Source organism: Camponotus floridanus, unplaced genomic scaffold (assembly GCF_003227725.1).
Source record: "Camponotus floridanus strain SB8 unplaced genomic scaffold, Cflo_v7.5 scaffold1, whole genome shotgun sequence".
Classification (NCBI taxonomy): Eukaryota; Metazoa; Arthropoda; class Insecta; order Hymenoptera; family Formicidae; genus Camponotus; species Camponotus floridanus.
The window spans coordinates 9,730,421-9,744,037 of NW_020229214.1; the positions used below are offsets into that span (position 1 = coordinate 9,730,421).

The 13,617-nt window shown below is 29.2% G+C and overlaps 3 protein-coding genes across 5 annotated transcripts; 2 read left to right on the forward strand and 1 right to left on the reverse strand.

Annotated features, from left to right (window-relative positions):
- The first annotated feature begins 827 nt into the window (after positions 1–827).
- Positions 828–3,570, forward strand: LOC105249655 (ethanolamine kinase 1). 2 transcript variants are annotated; one of them, XM_025408164.1, is made up of 7 exons: positions 828–1,095; positions 1,731–1,888; positions 1,977–2,114; positions 2,280–2,545; positions 2,626–2,852; positions 3,006–3,228; positions 3,437–3,570. In XM_025408164.1, exons 2-7 carry the CDS (start codon positions 1,769–1,771, stop codon positions 3,513–3,515), a joined length of 1,053 nt encoding a protein of 350 aa, XP_025263949.1. In that variant the 5' UTR covers positions 828–1,095; positions 1,731–1,768; the 3' UTR covers positions 3,516–3,570. The 2 variants fall into 2 exon arrangements, with proteins under 2 accessions (XP_025263949.1, XP_025263951.1); XM_025408166.1 differs by lacking the exon at positions 828–1,095 and having other exon boundaries at positions 1,706–1,888; positions 3,006–3,194; positions 3,437–3,554.
- Positions 3,571–5,008: 1,438 nt separating this feature from the next.
- LOC105249652 lies at positions 5,009–9,014 on the forward strand. Its single transcript, XM_011255276.3, has 8 exons — positions 5,009–5,947; positions 6,578–6,751; positions 7,323–7,446; positions 7,547–7,727; positions 7,811–8,024; positions 8,137–8,293; positions 8,355–8,494; positions 8,736–9,014. The coding sequence occupies exons 1-8, from the start codon at positions 5,825–5,827 to the stop codon at positions 8,856–8,858; spliced, it is 1,236 nt and encodes a 411-aa protein (XP_011253578.1). The 5' UTR covers positions 5,009–5,824; the 3' UTR covers positions 8,859–9,014.
- Positions 6,187–13,410, reverse strand: LOC105249653 (eukaryotic translation initiation factor 3 subunit M). Of its 2 annotated transcripts, none has more exons than XM_011255279.3 (8): positions 13,194–13,410; positions 12,623–12,802; positions 12,448–12,542; positions 12,140–12,358; positions 11,720–11,988; positions 11,493–11,636; positions 10,936–11,180; positions 6,187–6,456 (listed from the first exon to the last, which is right to left on the reverse strand). In XM_011255279.3, exons 1-7 carry the CDS (start codon positions 13,236–13,238, stop codon positions 10,957–10,959), a joined length of 1,176 nt encoding a protein of 391 aa, XP_011253581.1. In that variant the 5' UTR covers positions 13,239–13,410; the 3' UTR covers positions 6,187–6,456; positions 10,936–10,956. The 2 variants fall into 2 exon arrangements, with proteins under 2 accessions (XP_011253581.1, XP_011253580.1); XM_011255278.3 differs by lacking the exon at positions 6,187–6,456 and adding an exon at positions 8,740–9,005.
- Between the last annotated feature and the right edge of the window lie 207 nt (positions 13,411–13,617).

Consider the following 13,617-nt stretch of genomic DNA (forward strand, 5'->3'; position numbering starts at 1 on the left):
CCTACAAGTAGAATTTTTAACGCAATCTTGAAGGCATGCATTTATTTGATGTTGTTTCATGGAAAATTCACGAAGCGTCTCGTTTGACCACGTTGCGATTGGCAACAACGAATTATATCGATCTGTACCTAGGGTAACTAGCAATGATTGACCAATCAGAGAGTTCTATTTTGAATTGGCCAATTGGCGACGTGGTCAATCGGGTGCTACCCAATAGCGTTTTCGAGTGATCGAGTTCAATCGCTCCGGAATAGTTTACTAGACGTTATTGACCAATCGCAGCTATTCTTTTGAAGAATGTAACCATATATTCTTCAAAAGAATGGTTGTGATTGGTCAATGACATCTAGGCTGTGTTCCAAAATTCACTGCAAGTACTGAAAAATCTATAGTTTACGTGTGATATATGTACACTCCGCGACAACGATTCGTTCCGCGATCCCTCTCACGGGGCAAGGGGAGCGTAGCCCCTAACCAATCAGCCACTGCCACGCTGCCAGCTGATTGGTCACTTCTACGCTCCCCTTGTCCCGCGAGAGAGGAGCCTCGGAACGAATCGTTGTCGCGCAGTGTACACTATAGATTTTCAGTACTGGCAGTGAATTTTAGAACGCAGTCCTAGGAAACTACTCCGGAGCAATTGAATCCTACTTCATTCGAAAACGCTACTAGATTCACACTGCATCTAAAGTTCTATAGTATTATCCAATAGAAAATATGGATTCGGATGACATTTTTGTCCCTAGAAAACGAACTCTGCTATTGGACGTCGAACACGGTGTAAATCCTACACAAAAGCTTCAATGCATGTACATATAATCGATTATCTGTGGTTGTAATATGAAGCCGTCATGGAATTGATTGTTTTGACAGCGCAGCAGGTGTCATACAACAAATATTGGCGAGGATAATGACGTTCCCATAACATATATTTATAATGAAATTATTATCGAAATATTGAACTCAATTGTTCAATGTTGACAATGTTTCGTCCCATAGCAACAAGTAAAATGTGTCATTCTATGACGTGGACATGAGTGTAAAAAAAACTCCTATGTAACCGACAAATATAAATAATTGCTAAAACAATTACACGTAAGCAATCGCAAGGTCATCGTACACGCAGTTTAAAACTTTATTTGTTTGGCATAACTATAAAATGTTTTAAAAATTTGACAAAGAAACTATACTTTTTATTATACTTACCTATACACGTATAGATTTAAAAAAATGCAATTCCTGGTATTATATAATCAGTAGACAGAACAGTTAAATTAATATATGCAAAATTTCAATGTTGCAATTTTCTTCAATTGACTACCATCACTTTATCAGCATGAGTGATATAAGAGCATGTGTGCCGGATTTCCTTCTTCAGTTACAGTAGAGCAGCTGTAGAGGATTGTAGTTTAACATAATTTATAATAGTTTTCATATATATCTGTTATTATTGCGCATTAATATTTTGCTGTATATAATTTTATTATCATAAATTTCTTAATGAATAATATCTAAATATCTTTTAATATAATATCTTGTTTGTAGTAATTTTTTGTCTATGAAAAATTTATATTGCATTTTTTTTATATAGAGAAAATTCACTCCAAGTTTCTAAGTCCAAAATTTTATCAGCAACTTTATGTAAACAAATTTCTGTTATATTTAATAATTGTATTAATATTTTAATGAAAGAAAGGAAAATATTTAAATAAAATTAATATTTAAAAAAGGAAGTTGTGTAACTTGATTTCATAAATAGCATTAAGCTATGAATATATGCGAAGAACATATTAATATTACAATAGATGAAGATAAAATTATTTATGGTGCAATAGAAATTATAAAGAGAATTAGACCATCTTGGCCTCTTCAAGAACTGCATTTTAAGGTAATGCAATAATCAATTTTTTTCATTACATATATATTTCATTACACAAAATAAATAAATATTAACTTGTTTATTTTTTTTTTATCAGCCATTTACCGATGGAAAAACAAATAAGTTGGTAGGAGTGTGGTACTCAGAACATTATACAGATATGGTCCTGATTCGAATTTATGGCAACAACTCAGATTTATTGATTGATAGAAAAAATGAATTGAACAATATCCGGGTAAAGATTTTATCAATTTTATACATCATTATATCTTATTCTCTGATATATCAGTTGTAGTCGATTCAAATTTAAAACTTTATATACTTATGTTTACTGAAAATATAACAAATTTAATATATGTAGAGAATAATTAGTGTGTATGGAATAAATATTTTTGTATAGATATTAAACAAGGCTGGCTATACTCATTCCATTTATGCTACATTTAATAATGGATTCGCCTATCAATTCTTAGAAGGTGACACTCTGACTATAGAAACAATTAGAGACCCAAAAGTGTATCCATTAATCGCGAAACGTATGGCTGAAATGCATAGTCTTGAACCTGAAAATGAGCTTGAATCCAAAAAAGCTTTCATTTGGGAAAAAACAAAGAAATTTATGCAAATTATGCCTAAAAGATTTTCAGATCCTCTCAAACAAGCTAAGTAAGCAAGAATTTTTTTCTAGATACTATCTAAAATATATTCAAATGTGTGTGTGCTTTTATGATAATTTTTACTTTAAGGTTTGAAATGTTGATATCACCATATACAGTATTAGAAAAAGAATATCACTTAATGGAACAAACACTTCCAAAAATAAATAGTCCTGTAGTATACGCTCATAATGATCTTTTACTCGGGAATGTGTTGTATAATCAGGAGCAAGAGAATGTTGTTTTTATCGACTATGAATACACTGCATTTAATTATCAAGCATTTGACATAGCTAATCATTTTGCGGAATTTGCTGGTAATTACATATTCGTATACAAAATATATTCCACATCTTCTTTTATTTCAAAAGTAATATTAGATTAAAAACTATTTTTGTTACATTCCTAATTAATTATATTATTTGCATCATATAAAATTTAATGTACACATTTACACGCATATATTTAAGGTATTGATGAGCCAGATTATTCTTTGTATCCGGATGAAAATTTTCAAAAAGCATGGTTGAAAGAATATTTGCAAAAGTATAATGAGAGTAACAATGTGTCTGAAGAAGAAATTAACAAATTGTATTGGCAGGTTACTAAATTTGCTCCCTTGCCGCATTTCTTTTGGGGTTGTTGGTCTCTCATCCAAAGTGAGCATTCGCATATTGATTTTGATTTTTTGGAGTAAGTAAAAGCTTGTATAAAAAATAAAAGAAATCAATTATAATAATAGTAAAAAAAGTTTTTAACAGTAAATTAGAATCAGTAAACTAGAATTTTATTATTGTAAACTAGAATAAAACTATATTAGCAAAATATATATATATATATATATATATATATATGTAATTTTTTTTCTAAATATATAATAAGCTTTTTGAATTATTTCCAGATACGCTGCAATACGTTTTAATGAATATTTCAAATTGAAGGAAGAAACCTCCAAGTTGAAAATGGAATACAACAAATAAAAGTGACATTTTCTAAAACACTCATTCCAATAAAAGCATTTTTTAATAATATTAATACAAATATATATCAACTTGTTATATAATTGTATTATATATATATATATATATATATATATATATATATATATATATATATTTTACATTCTTTTAATACACCTACTGTGAGTAATATATATAACAATATTGTAATTGTTATATATATATGACCAACTCATCCAAAGCAGAATTGTAATAAATGTACATAATGTAATAAATGTATTAGTGATTGTGCAATAAAATATATGTAGTAAGATATAAAATAACATTAAAACAAGCATAAGATTAATTAATTTGATTTTATTGATTCTGTGCTTAATGATAAAAATTGTCTTTATATCATTAATAAATATAGAAATCTATAAAAACAGTTGAATTGCTAGAATATTAGGTATTTGATCGATTCAAGTTAATGAGACGAGATTGTTCTCAATGATAATTCTGGTATATATCAGTAGAACATATATACTTGACTTTTTAATCTGTACATACACATACATCTCGCATTTTTCGTTATCATATTCCAATTTATATCAATATTGCGACATCTTGGTTTAACTTTATCGTTATCATTTTTATAAACTACAGATTACAAATAAAGATAATTTTTATTTTTACGATAGCAATTAAAGTAACGCAAGTTTAGCAAGCAAATAACGCGTTGTCAAAATTGTTTCACATGAAGATAAATATTTTCTATTCACATATATAAATATATAGAAACACACGAGCGATAATACGTATTTAATAAATTTCACAAATATCGCTTTTCAAGGCTATTATAACCTCGTAAGTCAATGTCATCTTACTGTTCTCGATGATAAATTTATTCATTTGTTTTTTAAATCTCGCACTTTCTCTCTTCTTTTTACACGCTTTAAACTAAAACTGGTATAGACATATTCTTTATTTCAAACATTAAATGCAGAAAAAGAAATCAGCTGTGCAGAGACAAAAGTTGTAGCTTATGTCTAATACACATACAGGTTCGTCTCTGAATAGTACGTATTCATCTTTATATAAGGCCTCTTATTCAAGGTGAAATAAATAAAAGATTGAAGAAGATCAAGAAGATTGAAGATTGATCAAGATAAAATAGATACAAGATTGAAATTTAAATTTCAAGGATACATCAAAGAAACGAAAGGTAAAGAAAATACATAGGTCCGTTCTCTTTAACTGAAATTTAAAGGAAAATAGCTACAATGTTTACACAAACTTGATTTGAAAACGAGAGGGAAAAGAAAGCGCGGCAGAAAAGAGTGGACTTCGAGTGTCAATCGGTCATTTTTTATTCTTATGCAAGTTTTCGACCACATTGCGACATGCACTGCTAGTACGAAAAATCTATAATATATAAACCAGATAAACTCTCGGTGCTAGCATTACACGGAACATATGATCGTCGTCTATCGCGCGCTTCGCGCTCTTTAGTCCATCAATTGACTAGCGAGTGTGTTTTTGTTCGGCTTTGCGATCATTACTGCGCACGCCTGTAAATCGCGTTTATTTTTAGTCCCGCTCTGGGTCGCCAAAAATTTTCATAAACACTCGCCTTGCCCCCTCCGGCCTGCCAGTGTTGGACTGTGTCGCTACTCGCTACGCACGATACACGATACACGGTCTACTCGGATCAAAAGGATCAGCCGACGACGAGCGACGACTCCGACTCCTCGTTCGATGTAAACATACAAGTGAAAGTAAACATTGTAAACAGAGGCATGCGAGAGACTCTCGTGACCCGGCTATTCTAACATCTCTGCGAGATCCTTCCACTAATAATCAACGGACCAGGTCGTCCATTGAGTACCTCTAGCACGTACAAAGGAACCGAGATTCATCTCCTTGGTTTTTCTATAATATCGATCGTTTGCGAAACGACAGTTTTTTCAAACGGACGATCGCACGACGACGACGACAAGCAGCAACTCATCAGCTTGTTCGTGGTCCTCCTTTCTTTTTTTATCCCGCGTCTCTTTTGGGAAATCGAACCGGCGAGTATTCCCTGAATCGTCGAGACCCGAAACAAGAGAGAGCGATAGCCGCTTCGGTGTTCTAAACTTTTGTCCGAGCGAGACGTCAGCTGTTTTCCAGTAGTTTGATCAAGAATCTCTGAAAACAAACCCGAAAAGAGAGGAAAAACGGATAATTTGCCGAGAAATTTCTCCGATCGAGTGATGTGGATGCATGGGTGGTGAACTGCGCATTTCCAATCTCTAAGAGAAAAAGAGAAGCGCTCCTCCCTTCGCCCCTTCTTTTTGCCTAGTCGAAAGATGCACATCACCTGCAAGTGCCTGAACGTGTCCATTAGATCCAGGAGCACCGAACTGCAGCGGCTTAATATCGACAATGTCGAGATGACTGATCTGGAGCGCGCCGATGCCTTCTTTCGCGAGGTAAATATGAAGATTCAACATTTTACATTTTTTAAAGAACCAACAAAAAAAAATAAAAACGCTCGAGACTCGCCAATATATGTGTGTGTGTGTGTGTGTGTCAGTTTATGCCATTGTTGGTTTCTTTTTTCCACTCATCTTATCTTTTATGTCAAAATTGAATTTGAAGTTTATTTTTTCCATGTTGCAAATGCAGACAATCTATCTTTTATGTCGATTGGGATGAATAAATCTCAAGATCAAGAGTTTGAATTTATTGAAATTGTAGCAATTTAGACGTTTTTCTGCAGCATGTAGCAATAATAGCACATCTCTTTAATTGTCACATTAGTGTCATCTTTATGTTATTCCATATTTGTCGCATTATCTTCCATCTTTTATATATTTTTTTAACGATTGTTGTAGACAAAATGCTTTATATAATACTCTTTGTAAGTGTATTAACAAATAGAGTCATTTAAGGAAATTTGATTTTTCCATATTTTTCCTTATTTTTCTCAAAATAAAATCTGTAAAAAAAAATATTACTATAGTCAATATATTGCTTAATATAACAGACATTTAAAATTAGATATATTATGTAACATTAAAGTATTATAAACATTATCTTCAATCATATCTTTTGTACAGGATCTAGCCAGTGTATCGGAATTGGAGACCATTACTAAAGAACAACCTGGCTTAGTGGAAATAAGAAATATTGGATCATGGATCATACATCGTTGTTATAATTGCTCAATTTATACCCATGCTGTTCATAGAGAACATGGTGCCGCTTTAGTCCTTATTAATAGCAATATTGTTGTAAGTTTTAGATGTATTGTAAAAGATATTCATTTGCAATACTTTACAAGTCGATTAAACTTTTTTTTAAATATATGCTATATAAACAATTTGCTATATAATAATTTATTTTATTTGAAGTATTAGTTATTCTACTTATTTATTTACTTTTGACAACATGGCAATTTAATAGATAACATTTTGACTATCAAAAGGTATTTATTGATCGAGTACTTCACTGTAAGTACTATTTAATGTAATTTATTTAATTTTAAAAATATTATTTTTAATGCATTCAATATAGCAGATATTTATTGTGTTACAAGACACTTTTTAAGATATGAACACTATAAATCATACATATAATTTGATCAATTAAATAGCTTATTTTATCAAGGATGATTATCTCTGCATGTAAGATTATAATGATACTGATACACTTATTATTTGCATAAACAATTAAAGGAAACATCAGATGTTTTTATAATCTCTTTTTAATTTATCAATTCAATCTTTCTTTTTCTTGAAAGATTTAAATTAACTTTTATGTAAAATTTTAAAGCTAAACTGAATTGTGTTTCTCTTGTTCCAGTTATCTCCTGAAGAAATAAATAAATTAAAGTCAAATCCAGATTATAGCTCAGTGTTTAGGATAGTAATTAATCACAATCTGGAAGATCTTGATGACTATTTACAACAACCTAATAAATTTTCCGGTAAATTAATCAATTTTATTAAATTTCAAGATAATATACTTATAAGTATAATTTAAATATATATTAAATATATATTGTATTTTCTTTTACATTTATCTAGTTTCACAATTACCTAACACAATTCAAGTGGCCCTAGGTGGATTGCAACAACAGTTGGAGGAAGCTGTACAACGTCAAACAGTAGCAATAGAAAATAAAATATGTGCGTTTACTGCGGAGCAATATCGATTGTTGGAACAATTTCGTGAAAGAGCGCACAACGAACATAGATTGTTATCAAAGTATGATCTTTAGTAAATTATCTTGCAAATTACACCACACTATTGTAATAATAATTGTACATGTTTTATTTGTTCATAACTAGGTTAATGTGTAGAAGAGAAGAGACAAATAGAGTAACCAATGATATGGAAACTTCACCAATAATTCCTGACAGCTTTAAGAATAATTTAACTACCTCTACAACTAATACAGTTAATCCCAAATCCAATTTAATATTTAATGACATGAAAGTTTCCACTGATTCAAACATTAAACATGAGATAACCACTAAACACTCTTCTAAAAGTTCTACTAATGTAAGTCATTTTTACCATCAAATTTTTTTAGGCACTATTTGATTTAAAATTTACTATTATCTGCCCCATTATTATTGTAATTATTTATATGTCTGAATAATACATTTTGCAGAATGAAAATATAAAAAAGAAAAATCCATTGTATATTTGTACTAAGGAGTCAGCCAGTTTTGATACAGAAGTATTGTTTCCTTTCGAGGGAATAGAAGATACAGATGCAGCTAATCAATTACATCAGTGGTCTTCGGAAGAAGGATCCGATACCGATGGTACGATATATTGTATCATAATAATTTATATAGATTTAGATCAATATAATTATTTGTTCAGATTCGAGCCAAAATGAAGGAATTCATATGCCAAGAAGTCAACGAGATGGTCATTCCACCTTAGCTAAATCACTACCAGTTACTGTACCTGCTTTTCCATCTATTGTTCGTCGTGCGGTACAAGACCAAAATGATGATCAGGTAAAAGTTTATAAAATTTTTTATTTCTGTAATATATCTGTATTTTTTCTTGTTTACTTGATTGAAATTTACCCAAGAAAAATTATATATACAGGATATCCGGAAAATCACTCGCAAACTTCGGGAAGCGATTTCGAATAGAAGGAAGAGTACTGCGGGCAATTTTTCGGATACCCTGTATATATATATAATTTTATTGTTATTAAAAACATTACATATATATGAATATATAAAATTACAGTTGCCAACCGATCCATTAGATCCGCACAATATTCGAGCTTCAATTAAAGCCTTAGCTAAAAGTGTCCATGGGGATACAGTGTTTGGAGATTTGCCACGTCCCAGATTTTCTACTCAGATCTGACTTGTCATATATGATGAAAAAGATCCACTCGACACTTTTTAGTGTTTTTGATACAATATATCATAGTCCCTATCATCCGTCATTTGTCTTTCATACAAAAATTACAAGAGGTTTATGTATACACACTTGGAATAAATGTGATTGGTTCTGCAAAAATACAGAACGCTCTATTTGTACTTTGTAGAAATTCGAGATTATGTCTTAACCTTAAGTTAGACCTAGATTTACTATGAGAATGCAAATCTATTACAAAAAATACTTTTTACCTAAACTAGAAGTTATATTTGCAGATGATGTGGAAATGATCTGTGTATAATAGATAAGAAAGAATGTGCATTCAAAAATTTAAAAGCGCCTATGAACACGTTTGCAAAATTTACATATGTCTAAGAGTACAATTTAGAATTTTGTCATTTATTCCAATATATAAATTCACTTGTTATTGTTTGTTTATATATTATACACAGCAGACTGAATTTTATTATTGTCATTACTTCAAGTTGCAACTTAAAGGCTATATTTAACTTATATAGTGCAGTGATTCATAGTAAATAATTATGTATTACACTATATATTGCATCGCTAATGTTTATAATGTTTATATTGTTATGAGTATTTTACAACAATATATTTTTTCTTATTTTGTTGAAAATTAAAGCACTATTGATAAATGCAAAAGTGGTGTCAATTATGCATATAAATATAAATACTAAAAGAGAATTGTATAATTAATATTATTATATTAATATATAAAAAGACAGACAGTGCAAGTGTGCAACTATAATTATATATATATATAATATGCAAAAGAATTTATATTCATTATATGTAATTTCTTACATAGAAATTAAGATTTAAAAGATCATTGTTAAAAATGACATTAATTTTTGAAATGTTACCTATTTTATTATAAAATAACTTTAATATTTTTGTCTGTAATTATATATAATTTAACATATATATATATATATATATATATATATATATATATATATATACACATTTTTTAAACGATTAAATATTATTACATTTAAAATTATACTGTGCAAAAAAATATCTTTTTTATATTTAATACAAGATATAGCAATATTCTCTTTTTAGCAAAAACAAGTATTTCATATATTTATGCTATTATATGAACATTACACGCACATACACATATATTTAAGAAAATATATCATCAATTTAAATTTATTTTTTATGAGAAATGTTTTCAAAAATATTACTTGTAAAGAAATTTTTCCCTGCCCATCCTAGAAAAATCGCAATATATAGTATAACATTATTTTATATATTTTTTTGTGAAATTATCCTAATTTAATTAGAATTGTATGTGTGTGTATCTTTAATGCGTAATAAAGCCATTTTAAATATAAGTGCTAATGTAATTTCTTTGTAATTTGTCAATCAATAATAATTTATGCAATCATTGATCAATATAACAATATGACATATAATTTATTAATAAAAGAAATAAATAAATAATAAAGAAATAAATGTGTACACACACAATGTACATACATTGTTTATCATCATTTATGAATAATAGTCACATTGTTATATTGATTGATTATCATATAAACTATTGCCAAATGAAAATAATAAATTAAATATGCATGAAAAATATATTAAAAATATCGAAGTTAATTATAAATTTTTGATATATTTAGTACATTTTATGAAAAATCATAAGTGTTTCTCATAAACTTACATTATTTATCTTACAAAGACAATTTGACACCAAAAAATGCAATATATGTATGAAATAATAAGTTTAGAGTTTTAAATTTAAGTTTTTCTTTTATATATTAAATTTAAATATATATATTCAAAATTTATAAAAAAAATTTCCATTATATGTATATATATAGATTTGTTATATAAGTTTAGATATGAGAATGCAATACTGCAACATAAATTATCTCTGTTAATTTTTATTTACTTATATCACTTGGCAACTAGACAATAAAATAATTGTATAAATTTTTGATATATTAGAAAAAGAGTTTCAGCTTCTAATTAATTTATGTATTTGCATATACGATTACAATTATATATCATTTCGTGTATCACCCACCTGTGGAATTTTTCGATACTGTCAGTGAGCAAGAGTAGCTTTATTTTTTGCTGCAAGTTCGATTTGCGCAGCAGCTACAGTCTTCATGCCATCTTGTACGGCTGAGAGATTAGCTTTCCATGACACAAGTAGATCTCGCAATTGCATCCATTGTGGACGACCAAATGTTCTGTGCATTGTACTAGAAATTAATACTTTGCGGCCAGCCTGATCCATGCGCGCCCTTACAAGTTTAGTTTTTAAAACTGAAACAAATAGTACATATAACTATTGCAATAATATTATTTATATTGTGCAAGAAAAAGTTTAATGCAATTGTATTTTGTATTTTTTTTACATTAAATAGTAACAAATTGTTGAATGTCTCAATAACTCGGTAAAAATATAATTCTACCAAGCCAGTACCTATTCATTTAATATGCCCTGTTCAAAATCAATTGCCACTTGAACAAATTAATAGTGGAAACTGTTATGTAGACAGGACAATTATCATTCATAATGGAATATATTTTCTACAAATATTATAAAATATAGTCAAGCAGCAAAGAGTAGTTTACCATCAATTATAAAGCTTTCTACTTCAGATTCACTAATCTGTAATTCTTCTTGTATCGTATCAAAAGACATTTCTGGATTTGTTTCTGCAAGTTGCATAAAAGTCAATAGCCTCATCTTCTTCATGTTTTGCTCGTGATTCAATCCTATAAAAGAAAATAAAAGATGTATAACAAATCTTATTGTCTAAATTAGTTCAATATTTTTAATATTATAAACCAGCATATACCAAGTTGATGCTCAACAAATTCTCTGTGATGTTGATAAAAATGTAAATATGCTGGTAATTTATCTTGTACAAATACAAGTAGTAAATCATGTATCAATTCGCCTTCTAAAAATCTCACAGGTTTTAAAGCCAATAGTGGATCCAGTAAAAACGTATTAGGATCCGCTAATGCAGCTAATATACAACGTTGTGCATCTTCTCTCGCCGCGGAAGCATTTTCCGCTGTATAAGTTCCCAACAATTCCACCATGACAGCTGCTGCTTGTTCTCTAAAGGATTAGAGACATTATATGTAAAATGTATATTTATATAAATATACTTTTCATTTAAAGATTATTCCTTTCTTTAAGTTAACACTTTTAAAATATTTGTTTATATATTAAACAAAATAAGACAAAAACAAAAAGGATAAAAAATTACCCTTGTTTGCAACTTAAAAGAACTTCATGTAACAAACGTAGTAATTTCTGCATTTGTTCATTTGATGGTGGAAAGGAGGCAAACTGTTGTTTCAATTGATCTATTCCACTGTACACAGCTTTTACTTGGTCGACATTGCGGGCTATTTGCACCAAATGATAATAAACATGATATCTCATTGGAGAATCATCGGCAAGAGATTGGAATAACAGCCATAACCTATAATCATATATCACTTATTAATATATTCACTCTCACATTATGTTGAAATAAATTATATAAAATAAAGTATATAAAAGATACATTACGCTTTTAAGCAAACCAATCCAAGCTTATATCCAGGTGCTTTTACAAGTTTCTCACAAAATGCCAAAATTAAATTTTCAGCTCGTTCCGTCGGTATCTGAAACAATATATCTCAAATAAAAATAAAGTGCACAAATATTTATTTTATATAATAATAAAGTATCAACTGAAATTTACCAATATCATGATAGAAACAATATCATTCAATACAGTTTCTATTTCATTTTCGTTTCCTTCCTTGAAACATGCTTCACATACTCCAATGATCTTGTGCAAATCATCTTCTATACCTTTGGGGGATTTCTCTTCGCTAATTTCTGCACCAAGGCTTTTAAAATATACCCTTAGTTCTTGCGCCTAATAATAATATTTAGTATGCATAATATATTAATGTTAATACATAATAATTAATGCTTTTTTATACATTAAACGGAAATCGTTGCAATTGCAATAATTTTTCAAATTATTTAGTTGCAAAATTAAAAATTAATAAACATTTATTTTTCCTATTTTTGAACGATTGAATAATCAGTAAGATGTTACATATAAGACATAAGTATCTTTTATATAGCATTGGAAAAAATTATTTTATATAATTAATTTAAAAAAGTAACGGTAACAATGATACAAGTAACGCGTTATTCCTCCTTCTGCTTTTACAATATGCTTTACATTTGATAAAATAAAAAATATCTAAGGAAACTAATAACATGTGTTATTTAATTTTAACTTAAATTTGGATATTAACCTGGTCGTCTAATGGCAATTCCATAAAAATGGGCGGCACCTGCATCTTGATAAGCTATAAATACGTTTCACTGTAGTAAAATTCAGTAAATTCAATCGATAGAGACTAAATTGGGCTAAATGGATATCTGAATAAAGTACTCGCAGTAAAGAACGCAAAGGGCTCTTTGAAGGGACGAAGGTGTGTTGACTAACGGCCACATTCAGCGGACTCAACAGTTGAGCAACATTACTAAATTTTCCGTAATTCGACGCTGATTGGTCGGATCTGAAAGTAGAAACCAATCATGTTCGATTGTTACTTGCAGAATGCGGCCAATGACATATTCTACTCAACGTGATAAATTCTCAAACGCAATTCTGATTGGCTGTTATTGGAAAAAACTTTAGATCGAACTAAAAGTTCTCTATCTGATAACCAATCG